The following is a 21,006-nucleotide window of genomic DNA, read 5'->3' on the forward strand; positions in this document are numbered from 1 at the left end:
TCCATTTGATGTGAAATACACAAGCTGATAAATAAAATGATGAACAAATGTGAACAAAAAGTAGATTAGAGATTGAAATATTATTTTTTTAAATGTGCATATCCAGGAAAAATAATTAAATAGAATAAAAAGTCTATCTTTAAATGAAGATATTATTGACTTGATCTTCTATGCATGAAGCAAAAGCATAAACATATATAAAGCAAAACTTGTTAAAAATTTAAGAAATAATGGGAAGAAACCCTGTAGCAAAGGGAAACTTTATCATACCTCTCTCATTATTTGGCAAGTAAAGTATATAATAGATAGTGGTAAGATAAATAAAGATGAATGGATAAACAGGATCTGGAAAACACCACTATTAATGTTTAGTTAATATATGCACTAAAGATTAAATCTATTAAGTGTGTTAATTATTTATTACATATTAAGCCATTAAGAAAATCTCAATAAGCCCCATAGCTAAAAATTACTGAGCTCACACTCTCTGACCACAATGCATTGAATTGGAAATTAAATTTGAGAAAGTGGGAGATAAAATTACCAATTATTTTCAAATGAACAAACAACAACAACAACACAACGAATCCCTTCCTGTCTGCACAGGACGAGGGAAATATTAAAAGAAGAAAGACAGACTGATTGGATGAGGGCACTCCCTACCCAAACATAAGGGAAGAAAGTGAACTTTGCTTAGAAGCAAATGTACAGCTTGGATTGTTTTTAATCTTAGACAAGAAAGAATTAAAATACATGAACTAAACATTCTGGGTAAGCTAATATTGAAAAGCAAAATATAACCAGAAAATAAAAGAGAGAAATCTCTAGAGATTACATTAATGCACTAGAAAGGAGATTAAAATAACTAATAAATTCAGGACTTGGATTCTTTGAAAAAAACTAATAAAATATACAGGCTCTCAGAAAGTGAAGGCGGAAAGAAAGAAGAAAGACAGCAAAGAAATAAAAAGTTACAGAATTTCATGTAGAAGTCTATGCTAAAAACTTGAACCTCAATGAGAAGGCAAATGGAAAATATGAAAATAAAAATTATCAAATCTGACAATCAGAACAGACCACTGTCCTTGGAAGAAATAGAAACCAGTCTCAAAGAATTGCATCCATAAAAGGAGCTGGGCCCGAATGTTTTATGGGCAAGTTTTTCAGACCTTCAAGGAACACATAATTCTTATGCTATTTAAGCTGTTACAGTTCATAGAAAAAAAATGAAAAGTGTCACAATTTGCTTTATGAAATTAACATAAACCTGCTACCAAATGCAACAAAGACAGTGCATTAAAGTAAAACAATAGACTCATTTCACACAGAAATATATATGCAAATGAGAAGTGAAATATTTCCTGTGATATAGCAACATGAATAAGGGTAATGTCACTTGATTGAGTAGAATTTAATCCAAGAATACATGGATAGGTTAATAATATGAAATAAATTTTTATCAAATCAATGGCAATGAAAAAAGATTATATTGATTGATATCAATAAAGCAAATGTTTAATTTAACAAAATTAAAAATTCATTTTTGATTGAATTATATTAAAAATGCAAACAAATTAAAATGCATTTTAAATCTAGATCAGTATAGTTTTGTAAACTCTAGAAAGATATTTCTTGGATATGATCGAGTATATCAATCTAAAACCAATGGTCAGTGTCATATCTGTCAAAATATCAAAGCAGCATTTCCCAACTTCGTTGTTATAATCAGTTTTCCAGGAGATGTTAGCAGGTGTGCTTAAAAGTAAAGTGTAAACAATAGTTCAAAAGTAGTTTGGGAAGTAAATGGAGTGACAAAATGAATCCAGAGTTTTCTTGGCAGAATGAATGTACAAGAATAGACAAAATAATTTTGAAAAAGAATATTCATCCAGGCCTTAAACTGGAGAATATTAAAATGTATCATGCAACCACAGCCATTAAAGTAATGTGACAGCAATACTAGAGCAGAGAGACAGATAAATGGAAAAGAAGCGAGTGTGTTCCAAAATAGATCCAAAATTCTTTTTAATATAACAAATGTGGTTTTCCAAATAAGAAAGGAAATGATGGATTATTTGATAAGTCTTTTGAGACTATCTGGCTAACCATTTCAAAATAAATACAGTAAGGCATCATCTACCAAAATACAAACACGAATTCCAGGTAGATTACAAATGATGCTCTAAAAGAATGAGGAGGAAATAGACTTACGCTGTGGAAGCTCTCTCTGAGCATCCCTGAGAAGGCACATTCCATGAAAAAACAGATGAAAATATTTGACTATATAAATATTTTAAGTGTCCAAATATTTGTAAAAAACCATAAAACAACAAAATGCAAATAACCAAGCGGAAAAGATAATTTTAAATATGTATAAGGATTATGATATTTTAAAATACTCCTCATCTTTATTCTTCTCTTAGTAAATCTCTCTCTCTGCTGTCCATTGTATGGCTTTGCTATTCCATACAAGGTGGATGCCACTCTGGAAAGGAGGAGGAGTATCCCCTTTAGCCAGAACAAGGAAAAGGAAAGACTTCGCTGTCTTCCCCAAGGGACTGTGAGAAAGGCAGAGAAGAAGGTAGTAGAAAGGGGCAGTTGGCATTTGTTCTGATTTCTGTCTCTCAACAACAATGGTAGGAATGCCTGAAGATTGGCTGGGCGTGGTGGTGCATGTCTGTAGTTCCACCTACTCAGGAGGCTGAGAAGAGAGGATCACTTGAACCCAGAGGTTCTAGGCTGCAGTGAGCCATGACTGTGCCACTGCACCCCAGCCTGGGTGACACAGCAAGACCCTGTGTGTAACCAAAAAAAAAGCCTGAAGTTAAAGGTGGGAACAGAGGTGCTTTCTCCCATTCTCCATTCTGGGTGTCGTCAGTCCTTTATATGAGAGCCACCATACCTGTTAATGTGGCAGCCAGTGTGTTGGGGCAGAGAATGTGGTGTGGAAGGAACCCACAGGGCTTTCTGTGCCCTGAGACTGGGATGGAAACATTGTTGAGAATTTGGTGCAGGAGGTTGTCAAAGTTGTTCACAGGGCTGCAGGGACAAAGTAACTCCCTGGCCAACAGCAACAGAGCCAATGTCAACAGAGCCAGGAACCAATGAAGTCATAGTCAAAACCTCTCTGACTACTATGAGGTTCGTAAGCACCTAGGCCTGGTCAGTAACTTAGAGGGCAGATCTGAAAGGCCCTGTGCTGTGGTCTGCGCCCCACCCCCAAAATTCCTGTATTAGAATCCTGGCCCCCAGTGTGATGATATTAGGAGATGGGGCCTTTGGGAGGTGATGCAGAAAGAGGCCCTAGGGAGCTGCCTCACTCCTTCCACCAAGTGAGCACACAGCCAGAAGGCACGATCCATGAAAAAGAAGGTAGGTCCTCTTCAGACACTAAATCTGTTGGTACCTTGAGCTCAGACTTCCAGTCTTGAGGATTGTGAGAAATAAATTCCTGTTGTTTATAAGCCACCCAGTCTATGGCATTTTATTATAGCAACCTGAATGGACTAAGACACCAAGCCATCCAAAAGAGACTGAATATACAAAGGTGATGCATAAACTATTGGATTGGAATAAGTTTATTAAATTTATCTAAAAGTGTGTGTGCATGCATGCGTGTGTGTGTGTGTGCCTGTCAGTACATGCGTATGTGTATTTCCATGGAAGTTTGTAGAAAAGATCACATCTGTTTTTGGAAAATAAGCTACATTTTCTTGGCACATTTGCATATAGTGTGAGAAGATTGGTAACCCAGGATTTATGATAAACAAGTAATTATTTATCTTCAATGTATAAAATGAGCTTACTGATAAAAAAAGACAGAAAAACAGCTGTAGAAAAAGTGACCAAAAAAACACAGATAGGAAATTTCACAAGAGGAGAAATATAAGTGACAGATAAAAAAATAAAAAGAAATGTTCAAATGAGAACACATGGACACAAGGAGGGGAACATCACACATCGGAGCCTGTTGGGGGTTGGGGGGCAAGGGGAGGGAGAGCATTAGGACAAATACCTAATGCACGCCAGGCTTAAAACCTAGATAATGGGTTGATAGGTACAGCAAACCACAATGGCAGATGCGTACCTATGTAACAAACCTGCACATTCTGCATATGTATCCCAGAACTTAAAGAAAAAAAAAAAAGAAAAAGTAGAAGAAGAAAAGAGATGTTTAAATAGCAAAGAAATATATAACGTAAAAATGAGAAGCCACTAGGCAAGTGCCAAACTGGCAAACCAAATAGTAGGGCTAAAATACAGTAAACTTGTTAGACAGAGAAAATGCGTTAGAAAACTGTCCTCACATCCACTATGAAACCATGAGGTGACAGAACACAGCAATGACTTTGTTACTAAGTGACTAAGGATTATTACTCCACCCAAGTAATAACTCACCTGTCTATAGCCTGACTTGAGAGTCAGCTATTGTTCACAGCATTGTTAGAGCTCATTGTTGACATCTTCTGAGCCTGCAGCACGTTCTTTTGAAAATGATGGTAAATCTTCATTGACAGATTTGTCTTGTGGAAAGAGCCAAAATTAATTTAAAGCCTAGTCTGGTTATACTGTTTCTGATCACGAGAAAGGTTTTCTCATAAATCTAAGCTCTGAAGGCAGTGACAAAAGAGGCATTCCAGAATGATGTGGCAGCTCACGGAAATAAGTTTTTTAAATGGCATGGTAGAAGGATTGCACTTGTCAGGATACAGCTCCCCCTGTCCTGCATAAAGGTCTCCCAACTGGTCTATCCACAATCTTGTTTTCACTAAGCCTTCGATATCTTGAAATGCTGTATAAACTCAATCATGTCATTCCTGCTCGTCTTTGGATAAAAACACAAACTTGTATAATGGCTATAAAGCCTTGTTTAGTCTGGTTCTTCTCTTTCCAGCTTCACTGGACACCAGTTATCTCTTGGCCTCTTGTTTCTGGCCACAGTGGCCTTCTAGAAAGTCATTATGGGCATTAAGCCGCCCCCACTAGAGTCTTTGCATATTCTCTTCCCTCCCTCCCCATTTTTGCCACTAAACACCTACTCCTTCAATAGATCTGGACTTAATAGTCAAGCCCTCCTTCCCAGAAAGACCTTTCTACCCTCCCAGTCCAGGACCACCCTTAGCCACAGGACATATTTTTAAGGCACCGTTTATGTTCCCTTCATTGCTCTGTACATGGTTTTCAATAACTTAATGTGGCTATCCGATTAATGTCTGTCTCCTGGAGATTAGAAGCCTGCAGGGAGGCAGAGACCCCAGTTGGTTTTACTCTGTGCATTGCATGAAGCCTGGCATACAGGGTTCTCAATATAACTGATGGATGAAAGAGAAATGTAATTTGGCACACTTGTGAGGTCGGTGATCTGCAAGAGGACTACGATGATCCGCCCCTCCCTGTATGCACCTGCTGCTCTCCCATCAAGAGATGAGTCTGTCTCACTTCTCCTTGAACCTAGGCTGGTCTTCTGACTTGCTGTGACTGCAGAATGAAACAGCAGTGATGCTGGACCAGGTGTGAGCCCAGTTCTTCAAAGGCCTCACAGTTTCTGCCTTGGCTTTCTTGGGGGAGAACTGCCATGCTATGAGAAGGCAGTTTAGACCATGGAGGGAAGAGAGGCCACCAAGACTCACAACCAGCTTCAACTGCCAGGCAAGCTGGGTGCTGACGTACTTCTGCCCATAGAATCATGAGACATAGATGGCTGTTGCTTTAAGCCACTACCTTTTGGTATGGTTTGTGGTGTAGTAAGAGTACCTTAAACACTGACTTCTTATCTTAAAATAAATTCTAGCCAGGTGTGATGGCTCATGCCTATAATCTCAATGCTTTGGGAGGCTAAAGAAAAAGGATTGCTTGAGCCCAGGAGCTCAAGACCAGCCTGGACAACATAGCAAGACCCCATCTCTATAAAAATGAAATATAAAAATTAGCCAGGCATGGTGGTGCATGCCTGTAGTCCCAGCTACTCAGAAAGCTGAGGTGGGAGAACCACTTGAGTTAGAGGCTGCAGTGAACTATGATTACCACTGAACTCCAGCCTGGGTGAAAGAATGAGATCCTGTTGTTAAATAAATAAACAAAATAAAATAAATCCTAATGGCATTAGTTTCTCCTCACACCATTATCTCTAAGAGGTGAACCTTTTCCATGAGAACCAGGGGACTGCTCCCCTTTGTACCTGCAGTGAAGCAACCTTCAGCCTCTGGTTATCTTGGGCATCCACAGAGGGTTTGGGGTTATCATATAGCATTGTATGTACTTGTCCTTTTTCCTTGTCATTTTTCATATACTTTTACTAGGTATCTAATTGTTCAGATGTTCTGCTCCTTTAGGGCAGGGATGTATTTGTCTTTATCTCCAGTGATTCTATAGCTTCCTGGCAAACAGTAGATGTTCAACGAAATTCTGCTGAATGAATGAATGAATCATTCTCTGCCTCGCTGCCTCCACCTGACCAATCCCCTGCCAGCTGTGCCCTCCTCAAACATCCAATCTTAAAACATTCTCCTGCTCTATCAATGTGCTGCCTTCTGTTCTTTTATAAACATAATCCTCAAAAATGCTACGTCTATGTAAGCCACATCTCAGCCCAACACTGCCTCCTTTGATGCAGTGGCAATAGCAATCAATGGCTTAGGTCCTATAATAACACTGAGTTTTGTGTTTAAATCAGATAACATGTCCAGAATTCAGACACCTAACTATATTTTCAGTGAATGTTACCTTTTCATCTTCTTTCCAATGCTTTCTATTTCTCAGAATGCCAAGGACATCAACCCTCAACATGCAACATCCGCATGTTGACAGACATCAGTAATAGTCTGTGAATCCTTTGAATTCTGGTAAGATGGACATTTATTGACATTTACTCTGTGTTAGGCACTATGCTGGGCAGCTGACCTATACAACATCCCCTGTCATATGAAAAAGAAAGCCTAGGTTTAAATCTCAGGCCAACAGTTTCTCCACTCAGCAGCACACTGCCTCTGGAACTAGTGGGCTCTAGACGATGGGATGAAATCAACAAAGATGATTTACAGGTTTTAGATGCTGGAGGTTCCTGAGAAGCAGAGTCCTTATCCCTCCTTTTCTTTCGTAGTTTGAAGGCTAACAACGTCATAGTCTCTCTACTCATCTCCATGACCAAAATTTGCTTTTTGAAAGCATTTGCTCCAAAGTATAAATGACTGTTAACAACCTCACAATGCAACCCCCTCCCTTGAAGGCATTCTGAATTTCACCCAAACATTTAGGATGCAGAAACGGAACAAGACTAGCAAGATTTAGACTTGGAAGCAGGCAAGTCAGATTCCTCCCAACAGTCATTCTACTGAATGCAGCAAGCAACCCAGCCTTAGTGGGGAGAAGCTTGGGAAAAAGGGAACGTGAGACTTCTCATAATACACAGGAAGGACCTTCGCAGTCAAATAGCCTACTCACCTGATTTTTCTGGGTCAATCCCTATTAAACATGGGTGTTTCACTTCTTAGCTGTGGATAGCACACTCATCCCTGCCCTGGTTTTAGTTTTTAATCTCTTTCCTCTCCTGCAGTCTAGTGCAGACCGACAGCCGTTTTTTCCAAAACAGCACATGTCATATTTAAGAATGAATATCCCTTGCATATAATAATATGATAGCATATTTATTCTTCTGTTCACATTTTGCATGAAAAACACACTTAAGACAGTTAATAAAAAGACATATAACATCTAGTTGATGACCCAGCGGAAGTAGTGCCATCTTCTTTAAGTCTCTGCTCTGTCAATGGCTATGCATATAGAAGCTTCTCAGTGACCTCCAGACACAGTTAACAGCTATATACCTTAGCACTGGGTAATAATGTCATTCTGAGCACCATCCTGAGCACCATGTAATAATATCACTCTGAGCACCAGTCTCACAGACTTGCAATAATTGTTGACAATTTGTCTCCTTAACTAGACTGTGAGGCCCTTGAGGGCACTGTGCTTTATTCATCTTTTTTATTCTGTGTAGCCCAGAGCCTGGTGCTTATTACATAGGCAGTACATTCTTGGAGGAAATCATCTCTTACTCAACTGGTGTCAGGAGGAAACTGGGGACCACAGATTGGCAGGTTCAGGAATGTTTTGCACTACTGAGCAGCTACTCAGACCTTGTGAACTGTACGTTCCCTACTTCCCTCCTGTCATATAATCTTTTCCCTTTTTTTTTTTTAAGACAGAATCTCGCTCTGTTGCCCAGGCTGGAGTACAGTGGTGTGACTCAGCTCACTGCAACCTCTGTCTCCTGGGTTCAAGCAATTCTCCAGCCTCAGTCTACCAGGTAGCTAGGATTACAGGTGTGCACCACCATGCCCAGCTGATTTTTGTGTTTTAAGTAGAGATGGGGTTTCACCATGTTGGCCAGGCTCGTCTTGAGCTCCTAACCTCAAGTGATCCGCCTGCTCAGTCTCCCAAAGTGCTAGGATTACAGGCATGAGCCACCGCACCCAGCACCTTTCTGGGATTTAAAGTCCACTGATTCCGAGGGCTCCTGTCTACCACCACTTCTCTCCACCACAACATCTTCTCCTCCACACTGCTGACTCCCTGGGAGAGCAAATCCAAGAGTGAGCTATGATTAGACAGAGCATCCACCTCCCCTAGACGACTGCAGAACCCAGGCCATTGTTTCTCATCTCTATGCATAGCTCAGCCACCACCACAAGCTCCAAACTCTCAGGCCACCCATCGTCACCCGGGCTCCTTCTACCACCTGGCTGTGGATGCTCCCTAACCTGACTGAGTCTGTGTCTCTTCACAAACACACTCTCTGGGACTCACAGTTGGTCCTCAGCAATGCCTCCTGTATCCCTCAGCTGCTTAGCTCTCACACAACCCTCCTGACTGCTCTACTTTAATGTTATGACCGTAAATCTCAAATAGGCCTTCAGGACTATCCAGTGACTCTACTAAACTTCCATAAAATGTTTACTCTTCCACTCTCAAAGATGAATCTTTCACACCTTCTCTGCTGCTCAAACTGCCATCGTTCCCCATTCCTGACTCACTCTTAGCTGATGATCTTGCTTCATATTTCACTGAGGACATAAACATATCCTAAAGGGATCAATATGTCTCTCCCTCCATCTCTGCTTGCCTCAGGACTCACACACTTTACTTTCTTTGTCATTTTCCAATGCTCTCCTTGGGCACTGAATCCTGTCTCCTCTCTTGCTTATCCCATCAGTGCCTCTCTCTATCCCATCGTTCCCATCAGAATGTAAATATCATGTCATATACCCACCTCCCACCATTGAAAGCCTTCTCTAGAACCCTCCAGCTACACCACATCTCCTAGCTCCACTGTATAGCAAAACCTTTCACAAGAGTTGTCTATTTTCCCTGTTCCCACTTTTTTCATCCTTTGTTCTTTCTAGAAAGTACACAATCAGGCTTTTGGTTCCATCACTCCCCTGGAGCTGTGAACCTCATGTGTCTTCCTCCTATCACTAAGAACCTCCTTACTGCCAAATCCAATGTTGGCTCCCAGTCCTCCTCTAACCTGACCTCTCAGCTGCATGTGACACAGTTGATTATTCCTGCCTTCTTGAAACATTTTCATTAGGCTTCCAGGATATCACATTCTCCTGATTTTTCCTCTCCCTGGCTAGTCCTTTGCAATCTTGTTTGCTGGCTGTTTCTCCTCTTTTTTTCTGACCTGACCCCCAAGTATCAGAATTCCCTGGAGGTTTTTTTTTTTTTTTTTTTTTTTTTTTTTTTTTTTTTTTTTTTTTTTTGAGATGGAGCCTCGCTCTGAGCCCAGGCTGGAATGCAGTGGCATGATCTCGGCTCACTGCAACCTCCGCCTCCTGGGTTCAAGCAATTCTCCTGCCTCAGCCTCCCGAGTAGCTGGAACTACAGGTGTGGAGGCTCTGTTCTTGTCTCTTTTCTCTCTTTACCTTCTCTTTTGTCAACCTCTTTATTCCTATAGCTTTAAAGATGTTGACATATCCCAAGTTTATATCTGTATCCCGCCTCCTCTCTAAGCTCCAAATCTATGTACAGTATCTAACTCCCTACTTGCCATCTCTACTTCAATGTCTAATGAATGTTTCTCAACACAGTGTACACAAAAGAAAGGCTCCTACTTCTCACTCCCTGCAGCCCCTTGCAATCATGTAACTCTTTGGTTTTGCTAGTCTTAGTAAAAAGCATTATTATTTACTCAGCTGTTCAGGCCCTAAACCTCCCTTTTTCTCACACCTTTGTCCAAACTCATCAGCTTTACCTTTAAAATAAGTGGTAAATGTGATCACTTCTTACCACCTCTACCTGTCCCACCTGAGTTCAAGATGTCATGACCTCTATCCCCTTGACTTCTAATAGCCTTTTAACTAGTCTCTGCTTCTGCTCTTGCCCCCAAACAGCCAATTTTCCCCCCAACAACCAGAATGATCCTTCAAAAATATAAATGAAACTGGCCACTCACCTGCTAAACACCCTTGAATGACTTCCCACCACAGTTAGAATAATACGGAAATTTTACTTTGGTCTAAAAGACCCCACATGACTTTGGTGTTGTCTATCTGTCCAATCTCTTCTTGAACTTGACTGCTCCCTCCCTGTCTGTAGCTGAGTCATACTGGCCTCCATGATCTTCATTGAACAGGTCAGGCTCTTTCCCATCTCTGTACTCACTGCTCCCTCTGCCCAGGAAGCTCTTCTTCCCAGATCTTGCAAGCTTTGCTCTTCAGTCCAGTCAGGACTCTGCTCAAATATCACTTCTTTAGACAGAATTTTCCCCACTACCCACTAAAGCAGACCCTCATTGTCTTTGTCATTTTCTAGCCTCTCATCCTGTTGATTTTTTGATAGTGCATGTTAATCTTGACTTTTTGGGATTCATTCATTTGCTTAAGTCTATCCTTTCCAAATGCAAACATCTCATTGGCAAGGACTTTTCTGCCCTGTTCATCCAAAGTGCCTAGAACAGATGGTCCATAAATACTTGTTGAGCGAGCAGATGCATGAATAAATGTGCAAAGGGACTCAGGTAAAGAGTGTAATTTCTATAATTTCAAAGCTGTGATGTACTTCCAGGAGCAGAGTAAGTAATAATGATGGGCAGGCACAATGGAAGGCCAGGTGTTGGACTAAAGAGGGCCTCTCTGGCAGCCCTACAGGACAGACATTTCTGCAATGATAGAAATGACCTATATCTCTGCTGTCTAAAACAGTAGTCACTGGCCACGTGTGACTATTGGGCACTTAAGATGTGGTCAGTGGGACTGAGAAATTGAGGAACCGAATATTAATTTAATTTAATTTCAATTAACATTTAAATAGCTATCCATGGCTTGTGGCTATGGTATTAGGACCTGAAGAATCCCTTCCCATGACTTGTGATTGCCGGATAATTGTGTATAACTCACCGAGTTGTCGAGAGGACTAATGAAATAAAAACTTGGGAAAATGTCTGGAACATAAATGGCACAAAAAAATAATAGTTGCTATTATTGCACAGAGTTGCAAATTAAAGTACTTTAAGTACATGCCATTTAAATTAGGCTGTAAAGCACTTGAAATGGACTTTTACTAATGTTAACCATGATGTTTTGTTTTTTAGAGTTGGTGGATAATCAATGTTTGGGTCTATATTTGAGCTTCCAAACTAAAAATAGCATACAACCATTCTGGGATCTCACTGAAGGAGATAGATGACTATTCCAAGTGGATCAGCTTGCTGATACTTATAACGAGCTAATTAATTTTGACAACAGCTAATTTAGCATCTGCAAAAATTGGATTTGTAACATTACGTGTACTGTATTATTTTCAAACAGCGTCATCTGCAACTTTCTGGATGATTTTGGGTAAGAGAAGTGTTTGTTTTAATACTTACTATTAAAGTAAAAAAATAAGTATTTACTTATTGGAAACATTATGATTAATTATTTAAGGCTAAAATTGGTTTGGACATAGAATCATTTTTTTTTTCTTAGTGGCTCACCGTAATTCCTTCCATACTGAATCCAGAAAATAAAATTAGCACAGATATAGAACATAAACAGACCATTAAAACAAACCCTTATGAATAACCTAATGCAATAATAAAATCCCACATTTGTCCAGAATAAGCATGGTACTTATTCTCAGGCCAAGAGAATTTGTGCTCTGTAGCAGAGTGAAAATGACATTCCACAGTCAGCCTAAACACTTGGTGGAGACTCTGAGACTAGAGAGAGCAGATGCATTTAAATTAAACACGTGCTTATAGGCATTAAGAAAAGTTGACATTCTTATTACAGAGAACAATTAATCTGCATCAGTTGGAAGCCACTTTACAGTTGAAAAAGTGTTCTAGGACCTAACATAAATGAGACTGGAGTAGAAAGAGAATGAAAATTCACTTTTCTACACGGGAGCCTTTTCTAATTGCCCTAGAGCTGTGCTGTTTGAAATGCTAATCCATCCTCTCCCATCCAGGACTGGGAGTCTGGGGTAACAGAAGCCAAGAAGGGTGAAGATCCCCAAATGCTAAAGTGAGGGGTGGTCAAGACTTACCAATGGGCATCACTAAGAAAAAAGGTAGCCAGCAGAGGACGAAGCAGCCCACCACGATGCCCAGCGTTTTGGCCGCTTTCTTCTCCCGGGAGAACTTGAGAAGCCTCACCGAGAAGTGCGTCTTGGTCTTGGTGCTGGCCACCCCGCTGCCTCCTGCCGGGGCGTTTTTCCGATGGATGCGGAGCGTCACTTGCTCCGAGTCCGACTTGTCGGTCTTGAGGCCAGACTTGAGGCCCCGGCTCTCCCTCTTGGCCACCACGTAGACGCGGCAGTACATGACCAAGATGATGGCCAGCGGCAGGTAGAAGGAGCCCAGCGCTGAGAAGAGCACGTAGCCCGGCTCCTCGTTGATCTGGCAGATGGTCTCGTCCTCGGGGGCCGGCTGCCTCCAGCCGAACAGGGGTCCGATGGAGATGACCAGGGAGAGTGCCCAGACGCAGAGCAGAGCCATGAGACCCCTCCTCTGGGTGACGATGGTTGGGTAGCGCAGCGGGTAGCTCACGCCGATGTAGCGGTCGATGGAGATGATGCAGAGGCCCATGATGGACGCGGTGCAGCACAGAACATCCACTGCCGCCCAGATGTTGCAGAAGACCCTGCCAAAGGCCCAGTAGCCTAGGACCTCGAAGATGGCGGAGAAGGGCAGCACCGTGGAGGTGAGCAGGAGGTCGGCCACCGCCAGATTGACGATGTAGTAGTGTGTGACTGAGTGCAGGTGTCGGTGACAGGCTACGGAGAGGATCACTAGGATGTTCCCCAGCACCCCGAAAAGAATGAGGCCCCCCAAGATCACCCCGAGCAGAATGGCCTTGGAAATGTTCACCGGTGCCGGCGGTTGGGTGCAGTTGGAGCTGTCGGAAGCATTTCCGGAGAGAAACACCATGGTCCCAGCCGGGGCCGGGCGAGGTCCGGCTCTCCAGGGCCACCCCGCGGGCTGGCGCGGAGGCGGGAGCGCGGGAGCCGGGAATCAAAAGGTCTCGGCTGGAGGGAGCCCTGCCAGCTGGGTTTGGCTGGGAGTGAGAGCGCGCGCGCGGGTGGGAAACAACCCTGGCCAGCCCTGGGAACCCTCAGAAGGCCACACGAAGGGGCAGGGCATTAAAGGCGACATGGCCAGGGGCGCGCGGGGCTGCCGGGGACCCTCTCCACCTGCTGGGCTGGCCTAGCCCGGACCCCAACTCCCTCTCTACCCGAGGGTGGGCGTGAAGATCCAGGAGACTCCTTGCAACATGCAATTCCAAAATTACGAGAGTCTGCTTTTCCGCGTGGTGTGATTCGTCCTGGCTCGGGGAAGATTCAGCATTCTGCACATGATTCGGAATTCAAAATTCCAGCGCCAGTCTCCCCCACAAACCAAAGGATCAGCCGTCGACGCTCAAAGGCAGGGACCGATGGCATCTGGGCGCTGCTCCTGGCCCGCAGTTACCTACATTTTGAGCTGCCCCACCGAAGGTTTCTGCTGTCTCCAGCTTCTAGGAGCACAGGCCAGGGGAGGTGGGTGTGAAATATGTGTTGAGACACAGGTGGCTGCCGGGCATCGTTTGACCGCGTCCACCTGAAAGAATGCAAGAGAAAGGCGGGCTGTGAGCTAGGCGCCCCAAGGAGAGAGGCTGTGCTGAGCTCGACGGGCTGCGGGACGCCAGCTGGGAGCCGGGCTGGTTCTGCGGTCCAGAAGCTGCTTCGCCCGGCTGCGGCGGAGGCGACTGCGGAGCGCATTTCGCGTCCCCACCACTGGGAACCTGCCTCGCGCGCTCTACTGAGTCACCTCTGCCCGAGTTCAGGATTCGAAGCGAAAAAGAAACAAACAAAAAAACAAATCCCCCTAACCCCAGGCTCCAGCGCTCGAAGGCTGGATTTCGAGCGCCGGTACCGAGAAATTACAATCCTCGAAGCCCGGGAAGGGCGATCGCGGCTGGCGAGTGTGTCGCACCGATCCTAGCCGGGGAATTCTGGAGGATGTACTCGGTTTCCATTAGAACAGGTTGCTTCGCAGTCACCTGGAGGGGGCGGCCTGGGAGAGGGAACCGCTGCGACCCAGGGACCGCAGGGCCAGGACCACGCGCACGCTCACGCTCACGCCGGTGGAATTCGCACTCGGGTGCGCAGAGCGCTCCGGTCTGTCCACCAGCCAAGCTGACTTGAGAGCCAGGTCCCGAGCGAAGCCGGGAGGGACCCGAGGGCTGACAGCGACCCAGGTCTGTCCACGACGCCTCTCCAAGCCTCACTGTTGGCCACCCGAGGGGCTCCAGCTGCCAGCCGTAGCGGGACTGCCGGGGCACGGAGTGGGGAGGACGTCCCTCTGCAGAGGCAGCTTTGCAAGTGACAGTCACTGCGGATTTTGCAGGCGTAAACATGAAGCCGGCATGCCAGCGGGCAGGGGCGGCCTTCGATTTTCTGGGCTGGGGGCCACCATCTGCGTAAGAAACCTGGGTTTCCACAACTGCGAACCGACCGCAGGGACTCGGCAGGACCGCGGGGCGTGAGGAAGTGCCCACCTTGCCTTCTTGGGTTGGGCCCTGAGAGGAGACCTCGGGCAAAGACTGTTGTTAAAATCCCAAGTTTAAGACCTCACAGGTGGTATTAAAATCGTGCCACTGCAGAAACCCTTTCCCTCCTACCTCGAGGGTGATAAACACAGGGTTAAAAAGACACTTGTTAAGTAGAAGGCAACTTCGCAGAAGATGTAAGGGAATCGGGGGTGGGGTAGAGGGGCCGGTATAAAACCTGGTGGAAAAAGCGGGAGGCGCTGGGAAAAGTGGGGGTTCGGTCTCACCAGACGGCGGGGGATGTCTGCCCTCACCCACTCGGCCCTGCGGGACGCCCGCCCGGGCGCACTCACCTGAAGCGCCGCTGCTGAGCCACCAGCTCGCGAGCGTGGGAGGCGGACCCGGCTTGGGTCCCGGGAGCTGCCTGCCTGCTCTTCTCTGGAGGCGGAGAGGGGACCGTCTCTCCGAGGAACCAAATCCTTGTCCTTTTGCACCCGCTGACTCACCCTTCCACCAGCGATGTCTTTAAGCTCCTGGCCCGCTGTCACTTTACCTGCATTTTTTAAAAGAGTCAAAATAGGAAAAGAAAAAAAAAAAATACAGATAACCGATAACTCCACAATCACCCTTTTAATATTCAGCTCCCCGACACCAGAAAAGAATAGCAAGGAACTTTGCAGCTCTCGCTGACGTAACACAGGCAGTAGCCCAGCTAGTACCGTAATCTCCTGCTGCTACCGTATTACTCTAGGGCAACAGGCACAAGTGCGTGTACAGCTGTAATGTTTTCCTCTGGCCTAAAGGGGGTTGGGTTCTAGCGTTTCTTTAAAAAGGTTTGCGTGTGTGTGCGCGTGTGTGTGTAGAGTCATTTGTAGTAAATAACTTCTTTAAATGATCTGATTTTAAAAATAAAGAAAAATTGACACCCTTGCTAGATATTGCTGTGTGTATGGTGTGTTCATAGGAATGTGTTATAAAGTAACTTTGAACAGTTTGATTTGATTAAATTCAGCTGGAGAATGTGCTAAGTGTCTTGAGCATTGCACTTGAGCTAAGTGGTGTAATCAGAAAGACCCAACATGGCCGAGTTGCGAGAGCTGGTCCTGATCACCAGCTACTTCTTTTCTTCTTACTTTCCCCCCTTGTTCTTTGAATTGAGGGGCCATGCAAATGTGTGTGAACACCTCAGCCCCTACATCCAGAAAGCTGCCTTCTTGGCCTCGGGCCTTGGGGTGCACACATTTGTGATGTCTGCCCAGAGAAGATGGACCTGAAAGTGATTGTGTGGCCATCTAGGGTAAGGGATTCTGAGTCCCAGGGCATGGCCTAGAAGGGAGGGCACAGGCTCCAGGTGGGCATATCACATTAGTCCTATGGCCAAAAGGAGTCAGAGCTGGACTCTGTAAAGCATGAAACCCTAGCCAGGAGTCCCTCTTGCCTGGCTCTGAGGGTGATACTCTGAAGACTTCCTGTGTGAATTGAAGAATCCCCTGAAGGGGTGGTTGTGGAAAGGCTCATAAAATGATATTGCTTGATGTAGGATTTGTGGAATCAGCAGGATTGAGATTTGTAGACAAAAGTGAGGAAGGTGAACCATCAGCAGCCGCATTTTAGAGTGGTGTGTCAGGGATGCTGGGGGAATGAGTCTGATTGGAGAAGGGCTGAGCAATGGACATAAACCCATGCGTTGATTGACAGGACTTTCTTAGTGACTAGTGAGGAACTCAGCAAGTGTGGTAGGCTTAGGGGTTTAAAAAATAAAGAATCTGTCTATCATTCCCTTAGAAAACAATACACAATGGAATTAGGAGCTGTGTTCTGGAATTTATGATTGCAAATGACAGAGTAGAAGACTTAATGTTAGTATCTACCCCAAAGACTTGGCTTTTCAACTAATTCTCCTAAGGCTTAAGAAGTTAAAGAGGCAAGAAAATGAAAAACATTTCTCAGAAAGATATTGATGCAGTATCAAGTCACAGTTCTCCAAAGAAGCATTGTGTCCTAATCCTTTATCGAACTGAGAACACTGCACAGCCCACAGACACTGCTGAGGGATGTCTTTGATGAGATAATAATTCTGTCTTTGCTATCATTTGTCCAAATCTTCATTGCCCTGAGAAAATAACATACTCCAAGTCTTGGGAGTCATACCACCCCATCCCTACACTGTGGGACTATCATGGTAGGAATATGAGGTCAAGTCACCCTATAGCTGATCAGCAAATAATTCCTTTAAAACAATAAGACTTTGCTCTTGCATAGCAAGTCTGAGCTGAGGCATATCAATCAAATTTTTTCAATATCTTTGTCAATATCATCTGGAAATGGAAGTAAAAGAAAATCAATATGTGTACCAAGTGCAGACACATTTTTATCTCATCTCTTCACTTGCTGATGGGCTGTTATAGGCACATTAAAATGCTTATTGACTTGTATTTAATTATAAAATTTGTGCTCATAATAGCACATTTGGAAAAGTCAGACAGAAATGTATGAAAATAAAAATTATCTGTAATCCTGCTGCTGCAGAAATAGCTACTGTTAAATATTTGTCATATTTTCTCATTTTTTGCTAATGTGTATAAATTATATACATAAAAATATATATACACATGTATATACCAGGAAATATTTTATGTACATGTATTTATTATGTGTACATATATATTTCATATATTATACATTGTATACATTACATAAAATAGTGTAATCATACTGTACCCATAGTTACATATCTTATTTTTTCACTTATATTATTTCATGAACTCATTCTATTATTACATTTATACCAAAACATGATTTATAAGAGCTCCACAGTGATTCTATTCTATGTATCTGCTATTGTCTGAATGTTTGTATTCTCCCCAAAATTCATATGTTGTAGCCTAACTTCTGAGGTGATGGTATTAAGAGGTGAGGTCTTTGTAAGATGATTAGGTCATGAGGATTCCACCCTCAGGAATGGAATTAGTGCCTTTATGAAAGAGGAAGCCTCTTTGCCCTTCTGCCATGTGAGAACACGTAGAAGGTGACATCTATGAGGAATGGGCCCTTGCCCAGCACCAAATCTTCCAGCACCTTGATCTTGGACTTCTCAACCTCCAGAGCAACATATTTCTTTTGTTTATAAATTATCCAGTCTACGGTATTTTGTTATAGCAGCCTGAACAGACTAAGACACTGTATGTCATGCTAAACTAAATATTTAAATATTCAGGTTTAAAAAAAATCCTAATCTATAACTTGAACTGTGGTAAATACTCTTATTTATTTATTATTTTACTTTAAGTTCTGGGATACATGTGCTGAATGTGCAGGTTTGTTACATAGGTATACATGTGCCATGGTGGTTTGCTGCACCTATCAACCCATCATCTAGGTTTTAAGCTCCACATGCATTAGGTATTTGTCCTAATGCTCTCCTTCCCCTTGCCCCCCATCCCCTGATGGGCCCCAGTGTGTGTTGTTCTCCTCCCTGTGTCCAAGTGTTCTCATTGTTCAGCTCCCACTTATGAGTGAGAACATGTGGTGTACAGTTTTCTATTCCTATATTAGTTTTCTGAGAATGATGGCTTCCAGCTTCATCCATGTCCCTGCAAAGTACATGAACTCATTCTTTTTTATGTCTGCATCATATTCCACAGTGTGTATGTGCCACATTGATAAATACTCGTATATATAACATTGTACTCCAAATTTTCCTTAAGATTAATTTCTGTAACTAAAATTAGAATGACAAAGATTATGAACATTTAAGAGGTTATAACAGATATTGACCTCTAGAAAGGTTTTACAAATGTAAATGTAAAATATAAACTCCCCACAGGAGTGCATAACAGTACCTGTTTTTTGTCTCTTTACTTATTTATTTTTTGTCTCTTGCCAACTTTGACTGTTTATAATAAACTAGACAAGTACATAAATATATGTAAATAAAATAAACCTTAGCCAGTTTGATAAGTAAAAAATATCTCATTTAAAAAAATTTGTATTCTTTAATTATGATTTTATTTTTATACATTTATTTCTATGTATTCGTTTATGATTTCCTTGTTCATGTTTCTGCTAGCCAGGTGTTATGGTTTGGCTCTGTGTCCCCACCCAAATCTCATCTTGAATTCTAATCCCCATGTGTCAAGGGAGAGATCTGGTGGGAGGTGATAGGATCATGGTGGAGGGTTCCCCCATGCTGTTCTTGTGATAGCAAGGGAGTTCTCATGATATCCAATGGCTTAAAAAATGACAGTTTCTCCTGCACTCCCTCTCTCTCCTGCCACTCTGTGAAGAAGGTGCCTTGCTTTCCCTTCACCTTCCATCTTACTGTAAGTTTCCTGAGGCCTCTCCAACCATGCAGAACTGTGAGTCAATTAAACTTCTCTTGTTTATAAATTACCCAGTCTCAGTGTGAAAACGAACTAATACACCAGGATTTGGTCAGAAACCGCTGTAGTTGTTTCATGCAGGAAGGATTTAATACAGGGAATCAGACGGTTATGATATTGCTTGGAAATATTGGGAAACAGATTAGAGAAAGCTACTGTTTGCTTCCAGAAATTCTGAAGTGCAACTGTATCGGGAAACCATGCTGATGATTTAGCTGTCTAAAGCACCAATATGTGCATGCAGGTCACCCAGGAGCTCCTGGCAAAACCTCACCTCTACTGTTGGCTGAAGTCTTCATCCTTGCACAACACGGTTACAGGGTGAGAAATGGCTTCCACTTCTCTTCCACTTTCCAAAATCTCACAAAATTCCTCTCATTGGTGAATTGTGACTCAGAATCCTGATGGCTTTTGCAATGCAGAGAAGAGTATAGAAAGAAAAAAATGTGACCCTGAGTGGACAACAGACAATTTGGTATAGTGTCCATTACCCATTTTGATATTGGTATTTTCCTCTTTTACCTTATTGATTTGTAAGAACTTCTTATATATTATGGTGGCCTTGAAAACATGCCATTCGATCTGCAGCAAGGAGCATAATTGACTTAGATTGTCTTAGATTTTGCTCTTCTGGATCCATTCCTGTATTCATGCCACACTTTCTATAGGCTGTTCTCAACCAAAGGCAAAGCAGGGCAAAGGTTCTAATGCAGGCTTATTACTGTAATATATGGGATTTCTTGAATTGGTGAATTTGTCTCAGGTCAGCTAAAACTTTCTTATGACTGTGCAACAGTCTGACACTTTTCCTTCCCTTCTTCTTCAGAAGGTGTCAACTTGGATCATAGTCTGGAGGCTCTCCTTACCTTCTGAATTAATCTCTTCTCATGCTGCTAATAAAGACATACTTGAGATTGGGTAATTTATAAAGGAAAGAGATTTATTCGACTAACAGTTCCACATGGCTGGGGAGGCCTCACAATCATGGTTGAAGGCAAATGAGAAGGTCAACATCTTACATGGTGGTAGGCAAGAGAGCTTGTGTAGGCGAACTCTCCTTTATAAACCATCAGATCTCATGAGACTCATTCACCACCATGAGAACAGCACGGGAAAGACCCTCCGCCATGATTCAATTACCTCCCAGTGGGTCCCTCCCAAGACATGTGGGAATTATCAGAGATAAAATTCAAGATGAGATTTGGGTGGGGACACAGCCAAACCATATCACCTTTCCCAGCTCCCTTCCTCCTTGCCTTTACAAGCACTTCCCAGTAAATCTCTTGTATGCTGAAATCTTACCTTGGTGTATGCTTTTTGGAGGGCCAAATGTAACACGTATATTAAAGATATTAGAACTTTGTGATATTCTTTGCCATTTCTTATCATAGACATTTAAAAAGAAAAATTTCATGAATTTACATAAAGAGAGAGGCTTCCACATAAGTTCTTCCATAATCAGTATATAAAGTATCATATTATTTATACCTGGGTAACCTGTAAGCTTCATATATTTTGTGCAGATTTTATAGAATTTTACTTATTAGTGATTTTTCTCTATGATCAGGATGGTTAACCTCATGAAAGAAACCACAGGGGCTTCCTTACTTCCC

General features: G+C 43.0%; 1 protein-coding gene across 2 annotated transcripts in view; it reads right to left on the reverse strand.

Annotated features, from left to right (window-relative positions):
- ADRA1A (adrenoceptor alpha 1A) overlaps positions 1 to 15,704 on the reverse strand; it is a 111,418-nt gene extending 95,714 nt beyond the window's left edge. For both annotated transcript variants that reach the window (XM_025394165.1, XM_025394164.1), the window contains exons 1-2: positions 15,365 to 15,704; positions 12,529 to 14,080 (exon numbers count right to left, since the gene is read on the reverse strand). In XM_025394165.1, coding sequence (XP_025249950.1) covers positions 12,529 to 13,411 — 883 coding nt within the window. In that variant the 5' untranslated portion in view covers positions 13,412 to 14,080; positions 15,365 to 15,704. The remainder of the gene's footprint in view (positions 1 to 12,528; positions 14,081 to 15,364) is intronic.
- Positions 15,705 to 21,006: the final 5,302 nt, after the last annotated feature.

This window comes from Theropithecus gelada, chromosome 8 (assembly GCF_003255815.1).
Source record: "Theropithecus gelada isolate Dixy chromosome 8, Tgel_1.0, whole genome shotgun sequence".
NCBI classification, from domain to species: Eukaryota; Metazoa; Chordata; class Mammalia; order Primates; family Cercopithecidae; genus Theropithecus; species Theropithecus gelada.